Source organism: Fringilla coelebs (assembly GCF_963513975.1).
Source record: "Fringilla coelebs genome assembly, chromosome: 7".
Lineage (NCBI taxonomy): Eukaryota > Metazoa > Chordata > Aves > Passeriformes > Fringillidae > Fringilla > Fringilla coelebs.
Window position 1 is genome coordinate 23,852,323 of NC_140035.1, and position 22,910 is coordinate 23,875,232.

General features: G+C 43.7%; 1 protein-coding gene across 1 annotated transcript in view; it reads left to right on the top strand.

The window, feature by feature from the left end:
* The first annotated feature begins 1,859 nt into the window (after positions 1-1,859).
* Positions 1,860-22,910, top strand: part of ITPRID2 (ITPR interacting domain containing 2) — a 39,321-nt gene continuing 18,270 nt past the window's right edge. The window contains exons 1-10 of the mRNA XM_084209005.1: positions 1,860-1,932; positions 2,193-2,468; positions 2,568-2,619; positions 7,577-7,626; positions 8,463-8,519; positions 11,164-11,200; positions 12,393-12,491; positions 12,949-13,157; positions 13,956-14,638; positions 18,181-18,253. Of these exons, the coding sequence (XP_084065131.1) occupies positions 2,252-2,468; positions 2,568-2,619; positions 7,577-7,626; positions 8,463-8,519; positions 11,164-11,200; positions 12,393-12,491; positions 12,949-13,157; positions 13,956-14,638; positions 18,181-18,253 (1,477 nt within the window). The 5' untranslated portion in view covers positions 1,860-1,932; positions 2,193-2,251. The remainder of the gene's footprint in view (positions 1,933-2,192; positions 2,469-2,567; positions 2,620-7,576; positions 7,627-8,462; positions 8,520-11,163; positions 11,201-12,392; positions 12,492-12,948; positions 13,158-13,955; positions 14,639-18,180; positions 18,254-22,910) is intronic.

Here is a 22,910-nt window from a genome sequence, read left to right on the forward strand (position 1 = left end):
AATAATGTCAGTAATTTGTGGATTAAGAACTCCTTAAGGATGTATTGGCATGACCAGACAGTAGCTGCTTTTAGCTTGCAACTGCTCACCCTTGGCTGTACAGCCAGTGAAGCTGTAACTTTCAAGAAGAAATTGTGTTCCCTCTTAGGCAGCAAACAATGGCAGAGGTTAAAATTCTCTAGGCCCTCCCGGCCGCTCCTACAGCTCTCATACAGGCAGCTCAACCTCAAAGGGCCGCTTTTTAATAGGTACATGTATTTATGCATATACATAAAATGGAAATACAGGCCATTATGTTGAAGAAATACTGTGCTAGGCGCTTGCCAACAAAGCCAGAAAAAATCAGATTTCAAGATTCCAGTACTATAAATATACCTGTAGGAGCCTCAGCCAAAGTCCAAGCCCCAGCACCCGTGGTGGAGAGCACAGGACCTGTGCTGACCCTCTGGCTCACTTGGGACACCCATGGCTCAGGACATGCTCCATATTAGCTTATGCAAATCCTGCACTGCGTGCAACAAGCCCTGCTGAGAAAATTACTTGATTATTTTGAGGATCAACGAGAAAGAGTCAAATGTAGTTTGCTCTTTTTAAAAAAATTCAAAAATACCATCTCAAAACATCGACAGAAATGATGTGTACTTTCAGGGTCCAATTAAATACAAACACACTTTGTCCTTTGTGCTACTGCTCTTCTGGTTTTATTTCAATACAAACCATTCAGAAAATTAGAGTGTGTTAAGGAAATTGACTTGTGGTGAGGGGAAATTTATCTTACTAAGGCTGTATATGCGTAAAGTAGTGGGTGGGCTAGAGGGGTTTAGGAAAAACAAGACACAGAAATTCCTTGAAAGGTTTTAACTATAAAACTAGATAATGAAAGAATATTGATTGGATGTCATTAACCTTTTTCTTCCAAAGGCAGATTTGCCTTTAAACATGAAGTACGTAATGTGCCTGGCCGTCAACACCGGTTTTACAACTCCAGAATACACGGGTTAATTTTGCTGCTTGTGCTTACTAATTCAGCATATTTTCATCAAAATGTTGTAAAATAACTGTTTCAAAAGCTTATTTCTCCCAGGCTCCGTGAGTGCAGGTGAGCTCGCCGGGCGTGCAGGCTCCTCCAGCAGTGTCTGGGATGTGGAGCCGGACCCCGTGCAGGGCGGCAGCGCCCTGCTCCCCATCCAGGGCGGGCACCAGCTGGCCCATGGGGCCCCCAGGGACTGACCCAGCCCGGGCTGCTGTCTGGCTGCTGTCTCCTCCCCAAGCAGGGGACAGTGCTTAAGAAATGGCACTCGGCGCCCAGAGTGAAAGCAGCCTTTTGTCGGCACCTCCTTCCCGTTCGTCTTTGGCTGGGTTTATCAGTTGATTCTGGTGGCTTAAGTACATCCCGAAGGAGGTGATAAAGGCTTCAAACCTAAGATTTTTAAGAGGCCGGGTTTGGTGCTCCTGGTGTCCCTGCAGCCCCCAGCCTGTGCCCGAGCAGAGGCTGATCTAACTTCACACTCCTGGCAGCGAGGCCGAAGGCTGTGTGTACCCAGCACACATCCTGTATCATTTCTTCGTGCCTTCTCTCCCCTCTCCGCTCCCGTTCCCCCAGATAAAACCCTGCAAAGTCCCTCTTCGCGGCTCTGCATCTTTTTTAGTTCGGAAACATCCTTTACGAGCCCAGGCCGCGGGCGGCCCTTCCGAGCCAGCCCAGGCCCGAGGGGCCACGCCGCCGCAGCGCCAGCGGGCCCGACCCCGCATCCCTGCCCGAGACGGCGGCCCGGCCCCGGCGGGAGGCCCCGCTCTGCCGCCGGCCCCGCCGCCGTCACGTGGCCGCCGAGTTTTCTCATCCCGCAGCGGTATGAGGAAGTCAGAGCCGCCGCCGCCGCCCGCAGCCCGGGCGGGCGCAGCCTCCGCCGCCTCCTCGCCGCGGCGCGACATGTGAGTACCGCGGGCAGCCGGGCCGCCCGAGCTCCGCCGGGGCGGACACCTGCGGGGCCGGGAGCACCCGTCCGGGGGCGGCCGGGGGGAGGCGGTGGCAGGGTCTGGGGCGGGCGGGGCCGGCCTGTGAGCGCGGGGAGGGGCGGCCGCGCTGCCGGGGGCTGCCCGGACGGCGGGCCCGCGCCCCCCCGGCAGCCCCGCGTCCTCCGGACGGGCGGACGGACAGCCGGACGGACGGCACATCTCCGCTCGCCCGGCAGGCTGGCTCTCTCCGGCACTCGCCTCCCGGCGTGAAGACCCCGCCGACGCCGCCGCCCCGATGGAGCAGCCCCCGGCGGCGGAGGAGTGGCAAGGGGCGACCCAGAAGAGGAAGGCCTGGGCCAAGAGCCGCGACTCCTGGCAGGCGTCGGAAGCGGAGGATTTCTCGGCAGCGGCGCTGGCCCGCGGCGAGGAGGAGGAGGAGGAGGAAGAAGAGGAGGAAGAGGAGGAGGAGGAGGATCTCGGCGGCGGCGAGCTGCCGCTGGCCGCAGGAGCAGGTCAGTGCCGGGGGCAGCAGCCCGGGGGCCACCGGGACCCCCGCGGGGCGGCCTCGCTGTTACTGACTGTCGGCTTCTCTCTCCTGCTCTGCCCCTAAGGCTGCCACAGCGTTCCCAACGAGAAGATCGCGATATGGCTGAAGGACTGCAGGTGGGTGCTCCCGCCGGCGGGTCGCTGCGGCAGCGGACGGAGGCGGGGAGGGAGGCGGCCCCGGAGCGGGCACCGGCGCGGGCACCGCCGCTTCTCCGGCCGGGCTGCGCCCGAGCAGCGCCCCGAGCCCGCGGGGCCGCAGGGGAGCTGGCGTTCGGCACCGCTCCGCTCCTTGGCGTCCCATTAATGCTTTCAGCCGCCGGGGGAGGAACTCAGCAGAGAGTCAGGAAGGCAGCGTTACTTTGGAAGCTGATGTGGTTCTCACCGAGGGGCTGCAGTTTAAACCTTCCACTGTTTCCTTGCTGGTTTTTGGTGCAGATTTCAAGAAACGGTGCTTCTGCGGCATGGCCTCTGTGCTTACGGGCCTTCAGGAGTGATGCCACAGTTTAGACTAACTTGATTTATCTGAGTCTCTTAATGTCTTCTATCCTTAACTTGAGGCATGGTATATGTATTCTGCGTTTCTATTACTGTTGCCAAATAATCTTTGGTGTTTAGAACAGGTATTGATGGAATGACTTTTTCTTCATCCTCAGTCATATATAAAAGCACAAGTGCTACATCAGTAGCAGCTGCTTTTGTCCTGTCTTTTTCTCCATTCAGCCCTTGGTGGCAGAGTTGATGGGGAGAAGCTAACAATTACCTATCCAGTAGCTGACGAGGACATCTTAAGACCTCTGCTATTTGATATTTCTGGTTTCTTTTCTTTCTCCTTTTAAGAGCAGCTACATTAAGGCAAGAATTTACCACTGAGATTAGTTGTGTCTTTGTGATCTCTTGATCCAGTAAGCAACTGACTGATCTTACTCTGTAACTGAAGTGTGGGTTGTTTTTTAGCTACAGGATCCTCCATATAGTTTTCTTCAGATCTTTACAGGCTGTGCCTTGGATAGGGTGCTGGCAGCTACAGGCTTGAAATCGTACTAATCCCTAAAATACAATGTTCAGACCTGACAGACCATTCTTCCAAAATGCTAGAATGGGAGAAGATTTTTCTGACTTTACTTCAGACCTGGTGTCCCATTGGTCTACTAAACAGTTTTCTTAAAATCAGCATTACGAATTCAGTGCTTTCTTGGAAGTATTTTTTTGAGTGGGGAGGGCAAAAAATCTAAGGACTGGAGGGGAAAGAGGCCATTGGGGGTGATATTCTTCCTAATGCTGCACTGCCACTATGTGTAAATCTGCAGGATTTCTCTCTAGAACCTTCCCTGGCCCTGTAGTCCTTAACATTTCCATACAGAATTTAAGGAATAGCACAAAGCTGCAAACTGACAACATGAACCTCTAATAGATGGCCAAAAATCTTGATTACTAACACAAAGCTTGCAGTTTCTTACCCATGTTTTGGTAACTATCTGTTGTTAAAACTGACACCACACATTTCTGTGGAAAGTGTTTGCATCTCTGGTGATTGATTTCCAAAATAAGGGAATCCTGTTTTACAAATAACAAATGAAGCACAAGTTAACTTTCCTTTTGCTAATACAGAAACACAAATTTAGGCAATTCATGCTTGTGAAACCTGTTGTTCTCCTTGCACAGTAGCATTTCAAAGTACAGCTGTTTACTATTGTAAGTATTTTCAGAGGAATCTTGTGTTCTGCTCAGAAGGACTTTTAAAACCAGGTTTCCTGAACAATGCTGTTCAGACAGGAGTTAGCCTCTGCTCTGTGGCGTGCAGGGTGCCAGTGTCTGCGGTTCATGTCTGGAAGATGCAATCCCAGCTGCCTGTGAAGGGCTGCCCAGTTCCTTCTGTTTTAAACTGCAGAATAGTTTGATTTTTTGTGCCTCATGTACATGCAAGCAGTTGTTAGCATGTGCAGAAAAATGATAATTCAATTTTGAGTGTTATAAGTGATTGTATGTATAGAAACCTAGATAACAATGTACATAGGAAAAGAGGACAGCATTAAGAGAGGACAATGGAAGAGCCCTGAAGATTCTACAATGTTTTGTTTAAAAATAACTATAGTGAAATTTACAATTTGTAAGTTGTTCTCCCTGAAATTTCTTGCTTGTTTAATAACACTGGTTTTGCTGTCAAGCTTTGGTTGCTAAAAAGTGTGAGCATACACAAACTGAGCTTCTGTTTCTGGTTCATGGCACAACCTCATTCTTACAAGTTAGCTCCATAACAAGTTACCATGTAGCTATTACTACAAATGAAGATTCAGTTACTGAATACAACATTTTTTCTGTTACTTATTTTCTAAAAGTAGTCCTTCACATTTTCTGACTTTCTGTATGTGTTTGTGAAATCAGAAGAAAATTGGCACTTTTAAAGTCTTGTTTTCTGGCTTGAGTTGGCAGCAGCACAAAAACCCTTAATATCAACTCACTGCATAAATAGATCGGCTTCTAAGTTTTATTCCTTTGTTTGTTTCTAAAGGCATCAATAGTGTTCTAATATGGATAAAAAGAATTACTAGCTGTCCTTTGATACTTATGTTAGTGGTATGGGGCTTTTATTACTTGGCATCTCAGTTTCACATCTGCTTTAGAGGAGAGGAGTGTTCCTAATTTCCCATGTTATTTACCTTAATAGATATCCATTTTGTTGTTTTGGGATTTTTGTAAAGAAATAACTAGCAGCAAACTCCAAAAGCAAATATTTATCATACTGTGATCAGAATTATGGAGGCATAAAAATGTCAGATGTTACTCAAACTCTGCTTCATTCACGTTTTGGGAATCACATGCCTTTGAAAAAGGCCTCTTTTTCTCTCTCCCCAGTACTTTGAAAAGGCATCTTGAAGTAATAAGAAAGCTCATAAAAAGTTAAAGCACAAGTGTTTGTATTTTACTGATAGATAAAGAGAAATTTTGGTCAACTATTATGATGACGTGTATTATTTTGATTGAATATATTTAAACTCTGCCAGTAATACAGGGGATGTGGGAGGTATCTAGGAGCCATCTCCTGTAGATATGCAGGAAGTGAGTTCTTGAAATGCCTCAGAAAGAAGAGATTTTTTGCTTCAAGTTTAAAATAAACATGGCTTCTGCCCAGATAAGGTTTTAAAAGCTGAGGTTTAAACACTTGCACAGCGCAGTGCAAAACCCTTGTCTTGTTCTGAGAGACCACCTGACCACAACTGGCAGCTGAACAAAGTTCTGGGATGAGAGGAAGCCTTGAGGCTGTGTGAGGCAGGGAGACCCCCATCCTGAGGGCCGAGCAAGGGGAAGGGTCCCACAGCCCTAACATTCCTAGGTGCACAGGGCTGCTCTGAGACAGAGCCATAGGCTTTGCTGGTGGAAAACAACCTGGTGCAGAAAGGCAGAGCTGTCCGTGCTGTTGTCCGAAAGGATTTTTGTGTGGTACTTCTCCGTTGTTTAAACTCATGTTTTGTCTCGTTCTTAAGAGCAAGTTTTTCAAAAGCAGGGGTGTATGGCAGCTGTGTGCAGCCATGCAGGTAAGGCAGCAAGGGGGGGTTGAAAGGATGCTTTTCTGGTAGCTGCTAATGTGCTGTAATGGTGACAGACTGAATTTTGAAAGGAAAATGCTGGCTTTGATGGGTGCTTTTACTGCTTTTGCCAGCCGCTGCATGCAGCACTGACCTTGGCTGTCAAAGTCAATGCCAGCAAGTTTCTACATTGAAAACATAGAGGCATGGGAGTCACCAGGGAAGGAGAGGGAGAAGACTGGGAGCGCACCCATCAGGGACAGGGAGTAAACATCCAGCATAGCTATTACCTCAGAACATAAGGATTCTTGTAGCCTGGCAGGTTTAGACAATATAGCCTAAGATTTTTCAGACTCTGACTGGACAGACATCCAGAAATGGAGGAGATCTGAGCCTCGGCAGAGTGTGTCCTGTTGCCTGGGATGTGCTTACGCACCTGGGTGCTCTGGCTGTTTGCCTTGGAGTCCCACCACAGTGGGGCTTTGCTTTGCTTTGCTTTGCTTTGCAGAAGGCATGTTGAAGTGAGCTTACTCCATATCAGCAGGCTGCATCTGGAGAGAGTGAGCTCTTTTCAGAAGGGAAAGAAAAATAAAGTTGTGAAGTGTAAGGTCTGTTAGAAAGCAGATGCAAACTTTCCTTCCTTAATTTGGCTATGGCACCAAAATAAATACTGTGTCAGAGCACTGTTTACTTTCAGGTCTTTGGGCAGGTTTATGTGCTTGTCTAATTAAAAATCCAAATGAAACATACATAATGTAGGTGCATAAATCATCTGCTTTTCCCCTCTTTATGAGTATATTTCTGAATTTGTATTGAGCATTGAAAGTTAAAGCTGTGCTACTTAGAAGTGACAAGGCTTTGGTTAAACATGTCTGAGAGACAAGATGTGGAAACATCTAGCTGGTGTCAACAAATACAGTGTGAACCCAGAATGGGATTGGACCTGTCATTTGTGGGGCTTCTGCAGCTCCTTTCAAGCACCATGAGGTTCGGCAATTCCCCTGCCCTTCAGGCAACAGCTGTGGGAGGGATCATCCAAAGAACTAGTGTGAGCAGCCTGTAAGGCATCAGAACTGGCAAGTGACAGCTAACATAGCTGTCAAGATTTTTTTGTCTTGATTCTTCCTGATCATCAAATACAACTTTTCACCCCTCTCTCCAAGAAGTTTTAAATGTGTAGAAAAATGGCAACAGTGTTTGCTGCATAAATATGATTGAATTAATCCATTCAAAAATTCATGCTTGTTTTTTCTGGGGGTTTTGCTGAGAAGTTAATGATTTTCCTCAGCAGGGGCTACTGCTCCTGAAGGTGTTTGAGCTTTGCAGTTATTATGTTTTGTTGTTTTTCTCTACAAGGTGTATTTATTTAGAGGGCTGGGGGTTGTTTAGGAAGTTATTGCCAGTCATCAGATGTTTGTGCTTTCTGGGGGCGGAGGGAGGGAAGGAGGGAGGGAGGGACAACGCTGCTATCACAAGCTTGTTACATGCTGTAAGGAAGGACATGAAGCAGCAAGTTTTTTAAGTAGTGGTAATCTCTTCTGTGGTTTCAGAACGCCTCTGGGAGCCTCCCTGGATGAGCAAAGCAATCCTCTGTTGAAGGGTAAGGAAGGGCTTTACCTACTGAAATCTCTTTTGCTGGAAACTGTGTTTTCAAGGACATTCATGTGAGACTTAGTGTCTTCAGTAGCAAACCAAAGCCGGGTCAGTGTTGCAGAGTTATTCTCACAGGGAGCAATTGTGCCTGAGATACTGGAGAAGGGGGAAAAGAACCTGAATAAGTCTTTCTGGAGATCTTAGTAAGCTCTAAAAAAACTCCCAGATGTGTAAAACAGGGAGGTGATTTTGTCTCCAAACTGGAGAGCATTAAGCAGTCTCTGCCTCTAATAACTGTGGTTGCCACACCTGAAAATTTTACTATCTGAGCAGGTCTGAATACTAAAGTTCAAAGTACAGTGGGCATGTGCAGGTAGTGACAGGATGAAGAAGAATTACTTGCTGTGCCTGGAGTCTTCACTTCACCTTCTAATCTGGTACAGGAAGGTGAGAGGGGAATGCCCCAGCTGGACTCAGACTCTGGATTCTCCTTGTAAGGATGGAGGATAGATAACGCAGCAGCTGAAGGCACAGATGTGCTGAGTGGTACCTCCAGGTTCCCACTTGAAGTTAATTCACTCACACATTGGCTTGGAAGTGTGTCTGAGTGCAAAACCAAAGCAGTGTCATAGTCATTCCCTTTCAAAATCATTTTGCTGTGTTCTGAAATGTAACTTCTTGCTTCTTAATGCATTTTAACTGCATGAGTAATGCAGGGATTGTAAATAAAGGCTAGTTATTTCTTGTATCAAATGAAGTGTCTTGCTAATATCTTTAGATAAGCAGCTAAAAAGAAAACATTGGAGCATTGTAGTTGTTGAAATGCTAACTGTATGTTTTCAGGCATGCTGGTGAGAAATGGAGGAAGTTTTGAAGATGACTTATCCCTGGGAGCTGAAGGTGGGTGTGGCAGATTATGACTCTTTTTCTAGCAAAGAAAATTATACTCAGTCATCTGATTTTTGTTTTGAAGGACAGCATTGGCTAGAAAAGCAGGATGAAGCACACACAAAAATGCAGGAAGGTTTGCTTTTTGAAGTTATTTAGACTATTGCTAGAGTTAAACACTCTGGGTCTCTGACCCAAAGGTCAGACGCAGCCCTGAATTTGCTTTTGCCCTCTCATTTTAATACCCACTATGACAGGAAAGCCTGGAGCACTTACCAAGGCTGTGAGAAAATGATTTCTCCTACTTGCTCTTCTTGTCTGTGGGTTACTCTTGGCAGCCATGCATGCCCCACTTCCACTGAATCCCTTGGGAGTGGCATGTGTGAGCTTCTGAAAGGAGGAATGAAATTCCCTCAGCCACGAGGCAAACCCATTAAGAGCTAAGTGCTTTTAAAAGTGAAAAGCACCAAAGCTGAGTAAGTATTTTGGATCAACCACAATATACACTCTTTTGTTGCTAGCTGCTTGCCTTTTCTTTCTCTTCCCTTTTTTAAGGGGAAGGAGATGTGGCTGTTCCCTGTGGACTTTGTAAAAAAGACTTCTTGCCTTGATGTTGATCATTGATCAGAGGTGTCCATAAACCAGCTAGCAAAAGCACTGTGGATTCTGTTCTAACAGAAGCATCTTGTAAAATAGCAAAAAATAGTCTCATAAACCATGTCCTGGGTTATCTGTAGGACAGGGGATATAAGACATTATCTGCTTTCAGTGTTTAAAAAAAAAAAAAAAGGCACAACTCCTAGTTTAGCTTTTAATGTTTTTGAATTACAGCTTTTGCTAAGTGCCAGAACTGGTGTAGTAGAAAGCCCTTTCCTTCCAAGTTAGTCTTGCCAGTAGTGTCAGAGTAGTGGGACAAAGCCTGGAGGAAGGGAATATCTTTAATTTTTAAAGATTTAAGACTTGGAAGGGAAAAAAGTTTATCTGGTAATCATCTTGATCTGATAATGATGGAAAAGCAGTAAATAAGTCTCCTATTGCAATAGATTAAATGGGATTAAATTTTCCTATTGACAGTCTTTTCCACTTGTTAGATTGCCTGCAGCACAAAGATTTCATAGAAAAAGTTTCTATGTAATGATAATCCAAGGGTCTGAGCTTATGACCAAGAACACAAGAATCAGTGGATTTTAGTACATCATGTCGCTTTATTCTTTTCAGTTTCTCTCCTTATAATTTCCAAGGACTGCTGGTTTTTGTGGGTCTTTAGCATGATTTAGCTTGATCAGATGAAAAGATCCCAGTACTAGAACTGCTGGTTGATTTTTCTGGGTAATGATGCGGATGTTTCTGCTGGGCTTTGCTTCCCATCCAAGAACAAGGGGACAACAGAGCTGCTTGGAGCAGGGCTGCATGCCCTGGCAGACAGACAGCCTCTTTGAGGCTGGGATGAATGGCCTGCCCTTGTGCAGCCATGACTGCCTGAGTCCAGATGCAAGCCAGAGCCCTGTGTGAATGGTACAGAGGGCATTGGGCAGGGACTTGTAACCCCAGCCCGCTGCTGAGCGGGTAGAACCCATGGTTCAGCCGTTCAACTTAGTCACTGGATAATCCTTACAGATAGGCTTACCTTCCTATTATAGGAGAGAATATTGAAAAGAAGAGATGTGGGTCTGTGTTTTGCATACATTTCTTTGTGATGTCTCTGAAACCAAGAGAGAGGCTGAGAGGTTTCCATGCTTTACTCAGTTACTGACTTTACCCTGGCACAGCAGGTCGAGATGCAGGGTTTTCCTGGTGGTGTGTGACATCACTCTTTTCATAGCTGATTCTGCGGGCTGCTATAACAGACACGTGCTCCTTGCCTGTCTCCTGGGGCAAGTTGTTAATGCTGAGTTGCCTCTTTGGGGAACCCGTAATTTAAGTCTGAAGTTCGGTTCTGAAAGAATAATGCTGCCTGGAACATTCCCATATGATCCAGCTGTGGAAAGTGCTGACTTCCCTGTCAGCCTGGTGACCAGGTGTTTGGTACCTGGAAGACAGCCTCCCTCCTAAGGCTATCAACTCTGAGCCCTATTAACTATCCCTCCTGCCCTATCAATGTCTGCTGACCCCATCAGCACCAAGGGCTTCACTGAGCTCTGGTCCATGTATTGCACAGCTCAGGCAGCCAGGACCCTGCCCCACTTTGCTCGTGAAAAGATGAACAAATAGTCTCAGCATCTGGCCTTGGGGCCAGTGCCTTTCTTATATTCTTTATTTTCTCAACTGGAGCAATCTTTGCATGCCTGCTTGTCCTCTTCCCCTTCCCACCCAGGAACAGCCCTGCAGCTGGTAATCATGTCTTCAGTTGCAAAGCAATAAATGGTTTATATAACAATTACCAGCTTATCGCAATTTAAATTTCAAGTAATAAGATTAATGACAGGATGTAAATGTGTGTCCATATGAGATTTAATTTTAAACAGAGCTTTAATAAACCAGATCATTTTATATCAGCCATGTACTAGAAACCCTTGACAATCATTTATATGGAAGAAGTAAAATCTGGTTTATGCAGGGCTGTGGTAAATGTGCTCATTGTCTGATTCTTCATACTGATTGTGAGAAGTGTAGTTCTCAAGAGGTCTGGATATAACTTCTTCTTCTTTCTCTACAGCTAATCAACTACGGAGTGATACCCAAACAGAAACATGGTAAACATCTTTTTTTTTGTGTTTGTTTACTTCAGAGGAATATTTCTACTGAAGGACAGGGGGGAGAATGGGCAGTGGAAGTCATGGGGGCTACCACAGTGCTATAGCTCTTCTGCTTGTGTCTGTTTACATGAGAGTGAAGGAAGTGATACAGATAACACAGAAAGAGCCGTTAGGAGGTGCAGAAAAAAAATTAAGATTTTATATTCTTTCAGAAGACCTGACATAGATTTTGGAGTAGCAGGAGGAAAGCAGAGAAATGACAAATCTTAGCAATGTAGCATGATTGAACTTCTTTGCCTCACTGATTGCTCACTGTTTCAGAAATTTCAAGGGAAAATTAGTTTTGCCTGTCACAGCAGATGTGTTTTGGGAACAGGGAAAAAAGACTTTGAGAGAGGAGAGATGGTTAGAGCTTCTAAATAAAATGTGCTGAAACTAAAACCCCACTGAGACTTCGGTGAATACTGCACAGCCCCTGTGGAAAGTATCTTCTCTATTCTTCCTGAGTTGGGCTCCATAAATAAATATACACTCTTAAGTGAATCCTCTGGCACCTTTGGTTTCTTGGTGGCTGTTCGGAGGGGGGGAGAGATTAACAGGAAAACTATGTTTGAACCCAGGATACCACCTAATGCTCAGGCAGCTTCTCCAGATGCAGGGAAGAAATAGTTTGGGATTGGGAAAGAGACTGCCCAGCAGTGTGGGCTGGAGCTTGTCTTGCTTCATTTCCCCGTGAGCCTCTTCAGTTTCCCCAGCCAGGTCCGGGCAGGTGGCACCCGGGGTGAGCAGGGTACGTGGAGAGGGTGGCCTTACATGGAGAAGTGGTCCTGCTGGAGGAGGCAGCAGCCCAGGGGAGGCAGGAAAAGGCAGGGCAAGGAAAGCTCACCCGAGGCTGGGCTTCCTTACTGGAGAAGGGTGGGAACGGGGAGGGTGGAGCAGCAAGGCTGTTTTCTCAGCTCGCATTTGCCTTCAAAGTCGTACTGTCTATGTACATTTTTACTGAGGTGGCCCGGGGTTTGCTTTTGTTTCTGTATTTCAATAAATGACATGGATAATATAAACCAGAGAACACTGAAGGGAAAAAGAGAAATTCGGCAGTGCTGGCAGGTTAGCTCTCCAGTGAGACAGAGAATCAAGTCCCTGAACAGAAGAGGTTTGTCTCAGGGTTCCTGCCTGTTTGTGTTGACAGCAATGGTGTACTGGCAAAGGACAGGAGGCTGCAGTTCCATCAGAAGGGGAGAAGTATGAATTCTACCGGCTCTGGAAAAAGCAGTGCGACTGTTTCAAGGTAAAACTGCTTAAAAAGTCTGTTTCTCAGTTAAATGGACTTGGCTTGTTTTATGTGCCTTGCTGCATTTAGTAGCTGAGAAAGGAATTTTCATTTGGCTGCTTGGAAAACTTCTGTTTGTCTTTTGTTGTGGTTTTCAGTAAATGCTAACAAACGGACCTAAACATTAAAAATGCCTGAACTTTTAATGGCATTTTAAAATTTGGGCTCTGCAGAATAGGACTGATTTTAGAAACTATGGGATTGGATCTGTGATGTGTCTGGCCAATGGCTCTCATAATGGGAACGAAAGCTTGAGATGCAGAGATCTGCACAATTATTTCCAAAACTAGTCTGAGCTGTAGAAGTCAAAAGTTCAATAAACCAAAGTGGTTACTGGGCTGAGTTAGCAGTTTGATAGAAGGGACTGGATCTTAAAAGGAGACATGTAGATAGTTAACATCTTTCATTTGTCTAGTGTTTCTGAATTATTGGAGCTTTATGAGGAAGATCCTGAAGAAGTGCTCTATAACCTTGGGTTTGGAAGAGATGAACCAGATATTGCTTCAAAAATTCCAGCGAGATTTTTTAATTCATCATCATTTGCCAGAGGGATAGATATCAAAGTGTTTTTGAATGCCCAAATACAGCGTATGGAAGTGGAAAATCCAAGTTTTGCTTTAACAAGTAAGTATATATTTGAAGTACAGTTTATTTTTGAGTTCATTCACTATGTAAACAAGCCCAAAAGAGGTGTGTATCTAATATTCTGGCAAAACTCTGCTACAGCCTAAAGGTAACATTCCATTCAGAATTCATAATAAAACTCTTGCTTGGTCTTAAATAGGCAAGAGGTGACCAGAGAGTACCAGGGTGGTACTCTGTGGGGTGAGTGGAAGGGTTTGTAGTGGAAGAGGGAAATAAAAGGCGTCCTGTAAGGTATGCTGCCTTCTGGTTTGTATCATTCTCATCTTTTCTTCTGTTGCAGCTTTAGAGCCCTGAAACAAATAGCAATATCCCTCTGTTTCTGGTGTTCTTCAATCGCTGGGTGGGATTTTTTTTCTGGGTGGCAGTGACCTATTTTTGTCATTGTTGAAATCTGGGGCAGTTTTTCTATGGACTTGGACAAGAGCTTTGTTGGATCAGTAATGAGCGCTGCTGAAATGAGGGCATAGCTGTCCTTTTGTAGTTGTAGCTGGAAAGAGCAATGTGAGTAGCACTTCCTTTCTAGCATTTTGTAAATAAACTTGCATTCGCACACATATGCCGCTGATTTAATTTGGGAGAACTTTGCGTGCTGTCCTTGTGCATTTAGTAGAGATTCTTTTCTTCCACAGTAGGGTATGACTTTCATCTTACAGGTCTAGGAAGTGTTCATTCAGCCTTAGAGGCACTGGATAAAAGCAGGAGGAGGTTTGTGGGTTGGGCAGAGATTATGATCAAAATTCCCTCTTCAGATATGCCTTGTGTTTCATTCCTGTGCAGGTCGTTTTCGTCAGATTGAAGTGCTTACTACTGTGGCCAATGCTTTTTCTTCTTTGTATTCTCAAGTCTCTGGGACTCCTTTGCAGAAAATTGGTAGTATGAATTCAGTGTCTTCCAGCAAAGAGGCATCCAGCCCTCCCCCTTTGAATCGCAGCAACACAGCCAGTCGGTTAATGAAGACCTTGTCAAAACTCAATCTGTGTGGCGCACAGCAAGCTGATGGCAGCGGCTCCTCGAGTCCTTCGCCTGTTGAAAAAGGGAAAAGTCCAGCTGAAGTAGGGAGTGAGGAAAATGACGTTAAAAATGATTCTAAATTGCCAAAATATCCTAAAAAGAAAGACTGTCCCTCTTTTTTGGCTCCTGTAAAGGAGGAGATAGCCGGCAGTCAGACAAAGGCTGCAAGCGCAGAGAGACCTGTGCACCTCCCTGCTGCAGCTGATGGAGCACAGGAGGGTTCTGTGCCTCCAGCAGACGGGCAGGGTGGCAGGTTGGCAAGTGCCCAGGATAGACCATGCGAAGAACCCGGGCTTTTGGACTCGCCAGGCCTCAGCAGCAGCTCCAGTACCTCTGACAGCAGTGTCCTGACACAGAGACTGTGCACGGCATCGCCCTGCGCTCCCCTCGCAAACCCGTCCGTCGTGAACCTCATGCTGCAGCAGAAGGACTCCTTTGAGATGGAAGAGGTGGGTGAAGATACATGACTTTCTTTGTGCATACAGTTTACATAACTCCTTGTCTGCCAGCACAGGAATGTTCCCTCCTGTGCAGTTGACAGTGTTTTCTCCCGGAATACTTTAAATTCTCTGAGTGTTGCGCTTTCTCAGCAGTTGCAGGCTGCTCTAATTGATCCTCTTAATGAGGTAACTTGGTGCTGCTGCTGCTGTTGTTCCTAAGTCAGTGGGAAAGTTCTCATTCTTTTTTTAATAATCAAATTCAGGTAATTGCTTTCACCAGCATAACTCCTGGGAAGGTTTCCCTGTGTAAGTAAATCTAGGTTAGGCTTTGTATGCAGCAAAACCTTGTGTGTTTAGTTTTTACTTTACTGAAATTGTTAACTAGAAATTGTTACTTTTGTTGCCTAGAAGTAACTTCAGTGTATTAATTGATGTTTATTAAAGATAAATTCATGAATAAAGCAAGAGTTTTGTTGCAGTGAAACAAAGGAGGGGCTTTCATGCAACGTGAGGTGCTCATCTTGTGCAACTTTCGGTTTTGATTACAATCTACTCTAAGTTGATTAATTTGTTCTCTGGAAATTAGGACATTGAAAGTTGCTGTGACATGACTTTTGGCAAGGCTTAATTACAAAGTCTGTGCTAGGTGTCTTTTAACATCTTCATATATGCAGATATCCATTTTCATATTGATAATTGTCCCAAAGGAATTTTAATTCCAAGGTCCTGTAAGTGATTAGTTTATTAGGCTAGTAAACATACAGCCTACAGATTCAAGAATGCAATTTTTGTATAGACTTCCTGCTCAGATTGTAAGAACTGTCTCAGTATTCTTAAATGAGTGGATGCTTTTGTGGATACATTTCAATGTGAATTAAATGTTCAGCAGTTAAGTTTTTTGTCTGTGTGAAATAGATACATAAAATGAAGGATATTGTGATTTCATTGGTGAAATGAAGAAGCCAAGTGAACAGAAAAGTCACAGAATTTTACAGTGAATGATGAAATGATGATTTAGAAGATACTGTGTCTGCTGTCATATTGTTATGACAAGCTCTTCTAGATCAACTAATGTTGTAGCTGAAGGCACTCATTAAGCAAAAAAAAAGGTAATCAAGCCTCTTGTGCTTCCTAGCACTTGTTTATTCCAGTGTGTCCTACCCACATGTTGTGTGGCCATCTACTGAACCAGAACAAAGGACTAGTCCAGTTAAGAGGGGAAAAAGAAACTCAGTGTATTTTGATTTATTTCTTTTTCCTGGCTTAGTTTTCAGCCAGATAATTTTCTTGATACAGCTTGTTGTGTAGCTACAAAAATGTTTGCATTGGCACAATTGGATGGGACTGAGCAGTAATGCGTTTTGCGGAATATTTCAGAGGAGAAATCCATTTTTGCTACCCTTGGGCAAAACTGAAACAATTAATGTATTTTATATACATGTATATACTTGTGTTTATATTAAAAAGAGGTGTGGATTTTTGCTCCAGAGTAAGCTGGCTGGAAAGACTTGCTGAATTCTGCTCAAGTGTGATGTGTTTGCAGAGTTTTTGTTGCACACTTTGTGCTGTGATGCCAGGCATAAACACAGCTGTTTTGGCAAGACAACATATGATGTGAGATGGGATTGTGGTGGATTTTTTGTTTATGCAATATAGTATATACTTATCAACTGCCTACAGATCCCTAGGAGGGAGGGATTCAGTTTTGCTGAAGATATTTTAGAACAATTCCTGGCAGTGTGATTTTATTTTTGTGCATCTGTAAGCAGGGTGTAATGAACGAAAAACTGTATTAGAAACAGTGACAATAACTCCCCCCGCCGTTGTCCTAGCTTGGCTTGGAGTGCATTCTTACTCATAAGAAAGATGACAGATATATCAAGGAAGTTCTTTCCAAGGCTTACAAATGCCTTGGAGGTTTGCATGCCCTTCGGAAGTGTGTGGCTGTGAAGATAGCTAGTGTGGGAGTGAGTCAGGACAGGATTTCCCCCAAACACCCACTCCTGGGGTGGCCAATGACAGTCCTGAAGGTCACTTACCAGCATGAGTATTGGCTGGAGGGATGGGGAAGGAGCTTCTGGGTGCTTGAGGAGCTGTACCGAGCTGCAGACACGGTTGGAATGCTGTCTCCCAGCCAGGACAGGAGGTGGATGGTATGTAAGTGAGAAGAGACTTAGCTTTTGGAAAGCTGCAAATTTAGCCATCAGAAACTGGGAGGTTTGAGAGAATCATGACACCTTCCTGCAAGGCCAGTTTTATTAAAGTGTCTGTAACAACGAAAAAAACCCTAAATTTTTCCTAATCATAAATGGTGAGCACATTCTATGGTCCCCTGCACTTGGATGAAATAAGGATTTATCCCTTTGGTACAACCTTCATCTCCTAAAAGAACAGAAGCCACTAGGTTTATTGTGCAAAAGTAATGCTGCTCACTCATTAATGATGAAAAGTTCAAGCCAAGTACTCCTCAAAACCTTTGTAACTAAGAAAATGCACCCTTGTGGCTGCTGTACACATCAATGCAAATATATAAAATTAGTATTTGGCTCTTTTTTAGTCAAATACTAATTTTGGCTTATCAACATCAGTATCTTACATTTTTAAGTTGATTAAAAATTGAGATAAATTCTTTGCATGATACTTTTGAAACTGGGCTGGTAGCCCATTAGAGGGAAGGGTTGGGGATAGTTGGATGGGGGAATTGTGCATGTAGACTGGCGTGTGATCCATTAGGATTTTTTCGTGATCCCATGCAAAAAGAGAGAACGTATTCTCGGTTTTGAACCAAACAAAGGCCTCCCTGTTGAGATTTTAGGCCTGTTCTTTTCATTGTTTGAACATTTGCCTGAGAACTGCTTTCACAAAGTAACTGATTGAAAGGATTCATTTTTATGTAGTTTTAAATTTCCCACTTGAAACGTGCATGGATCTGAATACGTTATCTTCCCTTTCTGTGCTGGAAGACATAAGAATTATTGCCATGAGTAGTGGCGTGGTGAAATCTGGAGTAGGTTCTGGCTGGGTCTGGGACTGGTGGCTTGTAGGAAATAGTTGGTAGGGCAGCAGATGACAGTCCATGTGTGCTGACCTCCTGATACATTTTTCTAAGTGTATTGTACTTGTTCTTTATATTCAAATGAAGGGCCAAGAGATCTGAGTGGAACAAGACAGTAGTGTAAAGGTGGCCAGAGGTGTTGTCACACAGTAATTTTAGTGTTTTGTCAAAGAGGAACTGAGAGCTCTGTGTTGTCACAGGATGTGATTTCCAGGTCTTTTGCGTGCAGTGGGTAACCAGAAGGGAGGTCTGTGCTCTGCGTGGGAGGTGCTGCCCAAGGATCACTGTTCTCCTGCAGGAGCACTGCTGAATGCCTGGTGAAAGGTGGTTCAAGGAGATCACAATTTGCTCCTTCAACCAGTATAGGCTGTTCAGTTGGAGGAAAAAGCCACCAAAACCTCCTCCTGAATGTGCGGTGTGTACAGCTTAGGCATTCCTAAGCACAGGAATATATTCCAGTTGGCCTGACAAAATATTCATCTCCTCTTCCTGATAGATCCAGAGTACAGAGGGGGATCTACCTCACGTTTCAGCTACACATCAGCTAGCAGTGACCAAGTCAAGGAAAGGTGAGTAGACTGCAGCCTCTTTGAGGACATCAGACTGCTGAGTGTCCTTCCATCTCTGAAAAGCTGATTCAGATATTTTAAGCTTCTAAAGTTTGTTTTCTCTCTAGAAATAAAAAAGATTTCTTTTTTAGCTAAATCACAGAACATTACTACAAAGTGGCAACCAAATTACAGGCAAGATAACAGCCCTATAACCTCACTGGCTGTTTTCACTTTTGTGTAATTGATGGTAGTTCAGATGGCCTGAAATGTTAATTCAGATTGTGTGGGATTTTTTTTCCTTAGTAGATCCTGTAATTTAAGATACCCATTTAAACTGAAATTACATTGTTTTAAACCTAAATTGCATGATAGATGCAGCTTTTTCCTATGCACTACTGCTCTGTCTGTAGGCTGCCTGCACAGAAAACTAGTGTCTCTACACCCACGTGGAAACTGTAGTCCCTCACATGGAGAATGCTTTGCACTGGCTGTTGTGGTTCACTTAGTTTGTGCTTTCATCTCAAATTCGTATTTATGTTTTTTATGGCTTAGGAGGGGGATAAAGATGATTTTAAAGTTTATTTTGTGATTGTTACTTTGCCCAGTATGTGCAAGTGAAGTTCATTCTCTAGCTGATACATTTAATTAAAGAGGAACTAGAACTTGTTGCACTTGGGGAGGTGCTTAGATGCATGCAGTTTCTTGGTGAAACATGAATAGCGTCTCTTAGATACTTAAGAGAGGCAGAAAAACCTGTTTAAAGAAACACAGATCATCTTATTTGCATTTGCACAAATGAATTGACAGTTGTGTGACCTGTCAGCTAAATTGCATGAACATGGTTGAGAGTGCCCTGGAGTGTTGGAGAGTAATGCCTGGTTATTGGTGATAGCTTGTGCTACTTTCCATCAGTGTTCTGCACAACACAGCCTGGTGCTCACTAAGCTTCCTCTGGTCCAAACATAGGCCACTAAGGATTGCCAGAAACTGAATCTCTGACAGTTCCTAGTACTTCCTCCTTACATGCTTCCGCCTTCCTCTACCTGCTTTACATGACCACAGGAAAAGAAGTGCAGTCTTTACAGGGCAGGTCTCCTGTTTGCTGGCCTCTCCAGCTTCAGGGAGAGCTTTTCAGAGAAAACCAAGCTAAGGAACCAGGAGCTGCAGTCAGGGAGAAGAGAAAATAATTTTTTTCATCTTTTCTGCTCCCAGTAGTTATTTTACCCTCTTCTTCCACCACACAAGAAAGAAAAGTGAGATGGTCCTGTGTGTACTCCTACAGCTGAAAGGTGCCAACAGTTCTAGCAATGGGACTTCAATCTGACAGAAGCAGGCTGGGTCATGTTTCCCAGGCACTGTGTCCCTCCTATTTCTGAATATACTTTGCACAGATTAGTGGTGACACTTTATTATCAGGCAGGCATTGCCTAGAGTTTTCTGTGACTTATCTGACAAGGGTATCAATGCCTGCACATTTGCTGAAAGTTAGTCCAAGACCAGCATTTTATTTCACCTGGGAGATGTGAAAAAATTAGGACTTTGTTCTGTGTGGATTCCAGTCAAGTTGCCAAAAGGACAAACATTTGGCAGGTAACTTACCCAAATTGTAAAAAAAACTGTAGCCGACTTTTTTTTTTTTTTTTGCAAGTTGTCCAACATGAGACAGCATAGAGGCCTTTCAGCCTGCTTTCTCAGACAGTGGATGTTCACCAAGTTCCAAGTTAGACGGCATCCAAAGTTAGTCACTTATTAAAAATGCTGGCCATTGTGTCTGGATGTGAAATGCCACTCTCTCTAGCAATCTCGTGAGGTGGGAATAGCATGAAATTCAACCACAGGTCCTCTGTTGCAGTGTGATTTCAGGTGATTTAAGGTTTCAGTCCTTATAGAAACCCACCTTTTTCAGTGGCATTGTCTCTACAGTGTGTAAGCACACCTAAACTAAAGATTTGTTCCAGATGGATACTTCCCCTGAAGGAATACTTCTGTACTTCTTTTTTTATGTGGTGGTATTTCTTTGTCAATTAGTAGGGTTAGTGTTCTTTGGTACAGATTATTAGAAACCTTGCAGTGTCATTTTGCATCTACACAGGGGGCTATGGATGCTTCTCTGAAATTTACAATGGTTTGTAAGTCATATTAAGAAGGCCTTTAATAAGAAGTGAAGTACTTAAAAAAAAGGCATTCTCTTTCCTACTGAAATAGTCTAGTTGACTCTTGACTATTATGCTTGAACAACACAGTCTGCTGTTGTTTAGACTCCTAATTTAAGTATGTTTCTTTTCTCAGTTGTTTTAGGAACACAAGAATGAAAAGCTTCAGCTAGTTTGCAAACACACAGCACTGCTAAATGTCCACTATTAAAAAGTGTATTGCAAAGTTAGCTGGTAGAAAGGTTTGTTAGTGCAAAACCAAAATTCTTACTGACATATCATACAGCAGCACCTTCCATTCCAAAAAAATGTCCCAAAAGCAAGACAAATACAGGTACAATGCCTAGAGGAAAAACTATTCTCAAGACACTGCAAATCGTGAATGTCTGGTTGTTGGCATCAACACGGCTCTGGGAAATTTTGAGTAGCCACAAACCTGTTTCTTGTAAGGCATGAAGGTTATTGGTTTTGCAAGTTTAATCCTTGAAAGGGAAGAAAGCACATCATCAGCACTTCCTGTCCTTAATATATTATTGTATTTATAGCTCTCTGTGAGTGCAGCTCCACAGGAGATTGGAGATGGGGGAGTGAGAAGAAAACATCTGGAACAGATTTAGTATTTGTGGGAGTCTGTGCTTATCTGTCCAGATGCAAGGAAATCCCCAGGGACTCAGAGGGTTTTTGCAGCAGGGCTCCCTATTGGGCTGGTTTTGTTAGTGCTGGGGTGCATGGTGTGATCAGTATGCAAAGAAGGGACAACTGATATTTAATCCCATAATGAAATACCTCATAGTTAAGTTGGGAATGTTAATTTAATGATTATCTTATAAAATACAAAGTGCATTAGAACTTTTCCAGTAGTGCAGGTACAAGAAACAAATGTTAAAACTTTATGGACAGTTTCCACATATTTCTTCTCCTTTTCTGTGTGAGCAGTTGAGTAACACAGAAGAGGTGAGACTGACACTGGTAGCTCATTATTATGTTACTATAGATAAACTAATCCTTTCCCTGACAGGGATGCTCTGCTGAATCTGCTCTCATGTTTTATAAACCATAGACTTGTTTCTTCATCATTATTTACAACTTTTTCAGTTTATTTAGATTATTTATGAATACACAATTTTTTTAACATATATTCAGTACCCAAATATACTTTGATTTTTAAAAAAATATATAGTTTAAAACAACAATCCAACAAGCCTTTTTTTTTTTTTTGTGCTCTGTTAAACTGGGATGGGAGTTTCATTGTTCCTGCTGGTTTTGTTTGTTGTAGCTGGTTCCTTCTTCCACACTTTCATTATTATCCTGCCCCTTGCATCCTCCCAGTAGTTCAGAAGATTTCCTCTGGGTAGTGTTGACAGTAGTTTTGAGTGGCAGTCAGTGTTGTGCAGTGGTACCTTTCTGCAGAAGGGACAGTTGCCTTGCTGGGATTGCACAGGGCAAGGGATGATCCCAGCCTGGCCCCTATAAACCAACCTTTGGTGCTGAGTTTTCTGCACTCAAGGTGAAGAGAGGGGACCCATATCTCATTGCAAATTCTTTGTCTTAAGAGTCTTCTTTGCCAGGAGGCTCTTTAGTCAAGATCCAAATGTAATTCTGTAGCTCTTTTTGAAGTGTTTTCCTATTTTCCCCATGTCTGCTTGGATCTGAGAGATATCCAGGTGCTGTAGAGCAGGCTGCATAGCTGGATCAGTCTTTTCAAGAGGGTGGATACCATTATGTATCTGTATATCCCAGTGTACTAGTTGGTATTTCCAGTCTTTACAGAACCAAACCTTGTCATTTCACTACTGATTCAGTAGAGATTCCAGCTCTTTATAATTTTTTACTGCATTTACATCATAGTGATGTTGTGGAGAACCCTAAGAACTTGAAAAGGACCAGGGTAAGGTGTGGTAGCAGATGACTACTCAGAAAACTTTTCTGACTTGCTTTAAAATGTTAAAAAATGCTAGCAGCTCTGTAGCACAGAAAGCAAGGGATAAAAGTGCTAGGTCTCCTTAGGTTGAACCAAGGCAGTTTGAGTCTGTTCATACTGTGCCAGTCACTTGCCATGGATAAATGAGGCCGGTGTGAATGACTGCTCTAGGCTGATCCCTTGCCTGGTGGTATCTGTCCTGTGAGGCTGTCAAAGCATGTCCATAAATAACCAATGCTATTAAAAATTGTCTGAAAGACTGATTTTAACTTTAGACTGTGTCTCTGAGAAGCCCAAGAATTGATTTCAGAAAACATATAGATGTAATTTTCCTTTCTAAAGCTGAAAAGGAAATACTGACTGAGAAGGAAGCAGAAGGGCAGGTCAGTATTCTGTTGAACAGTAATGAAGTTCATGCACATGCACTGGTGAATTGCTTTATCTGAACTAATTGGGATCTCTTCCCTAAGAGAGGCTAAGGTTTTCACCAGGAGTGTTTTTTTTTTTTCCTCTTCTATTAAAATTCACCAGATCAGAAAAGAGAGGAGGTCAGAGTGTCTGGCAACAAAATTAGATAACTATTCACCATGAAAAAGGTAAC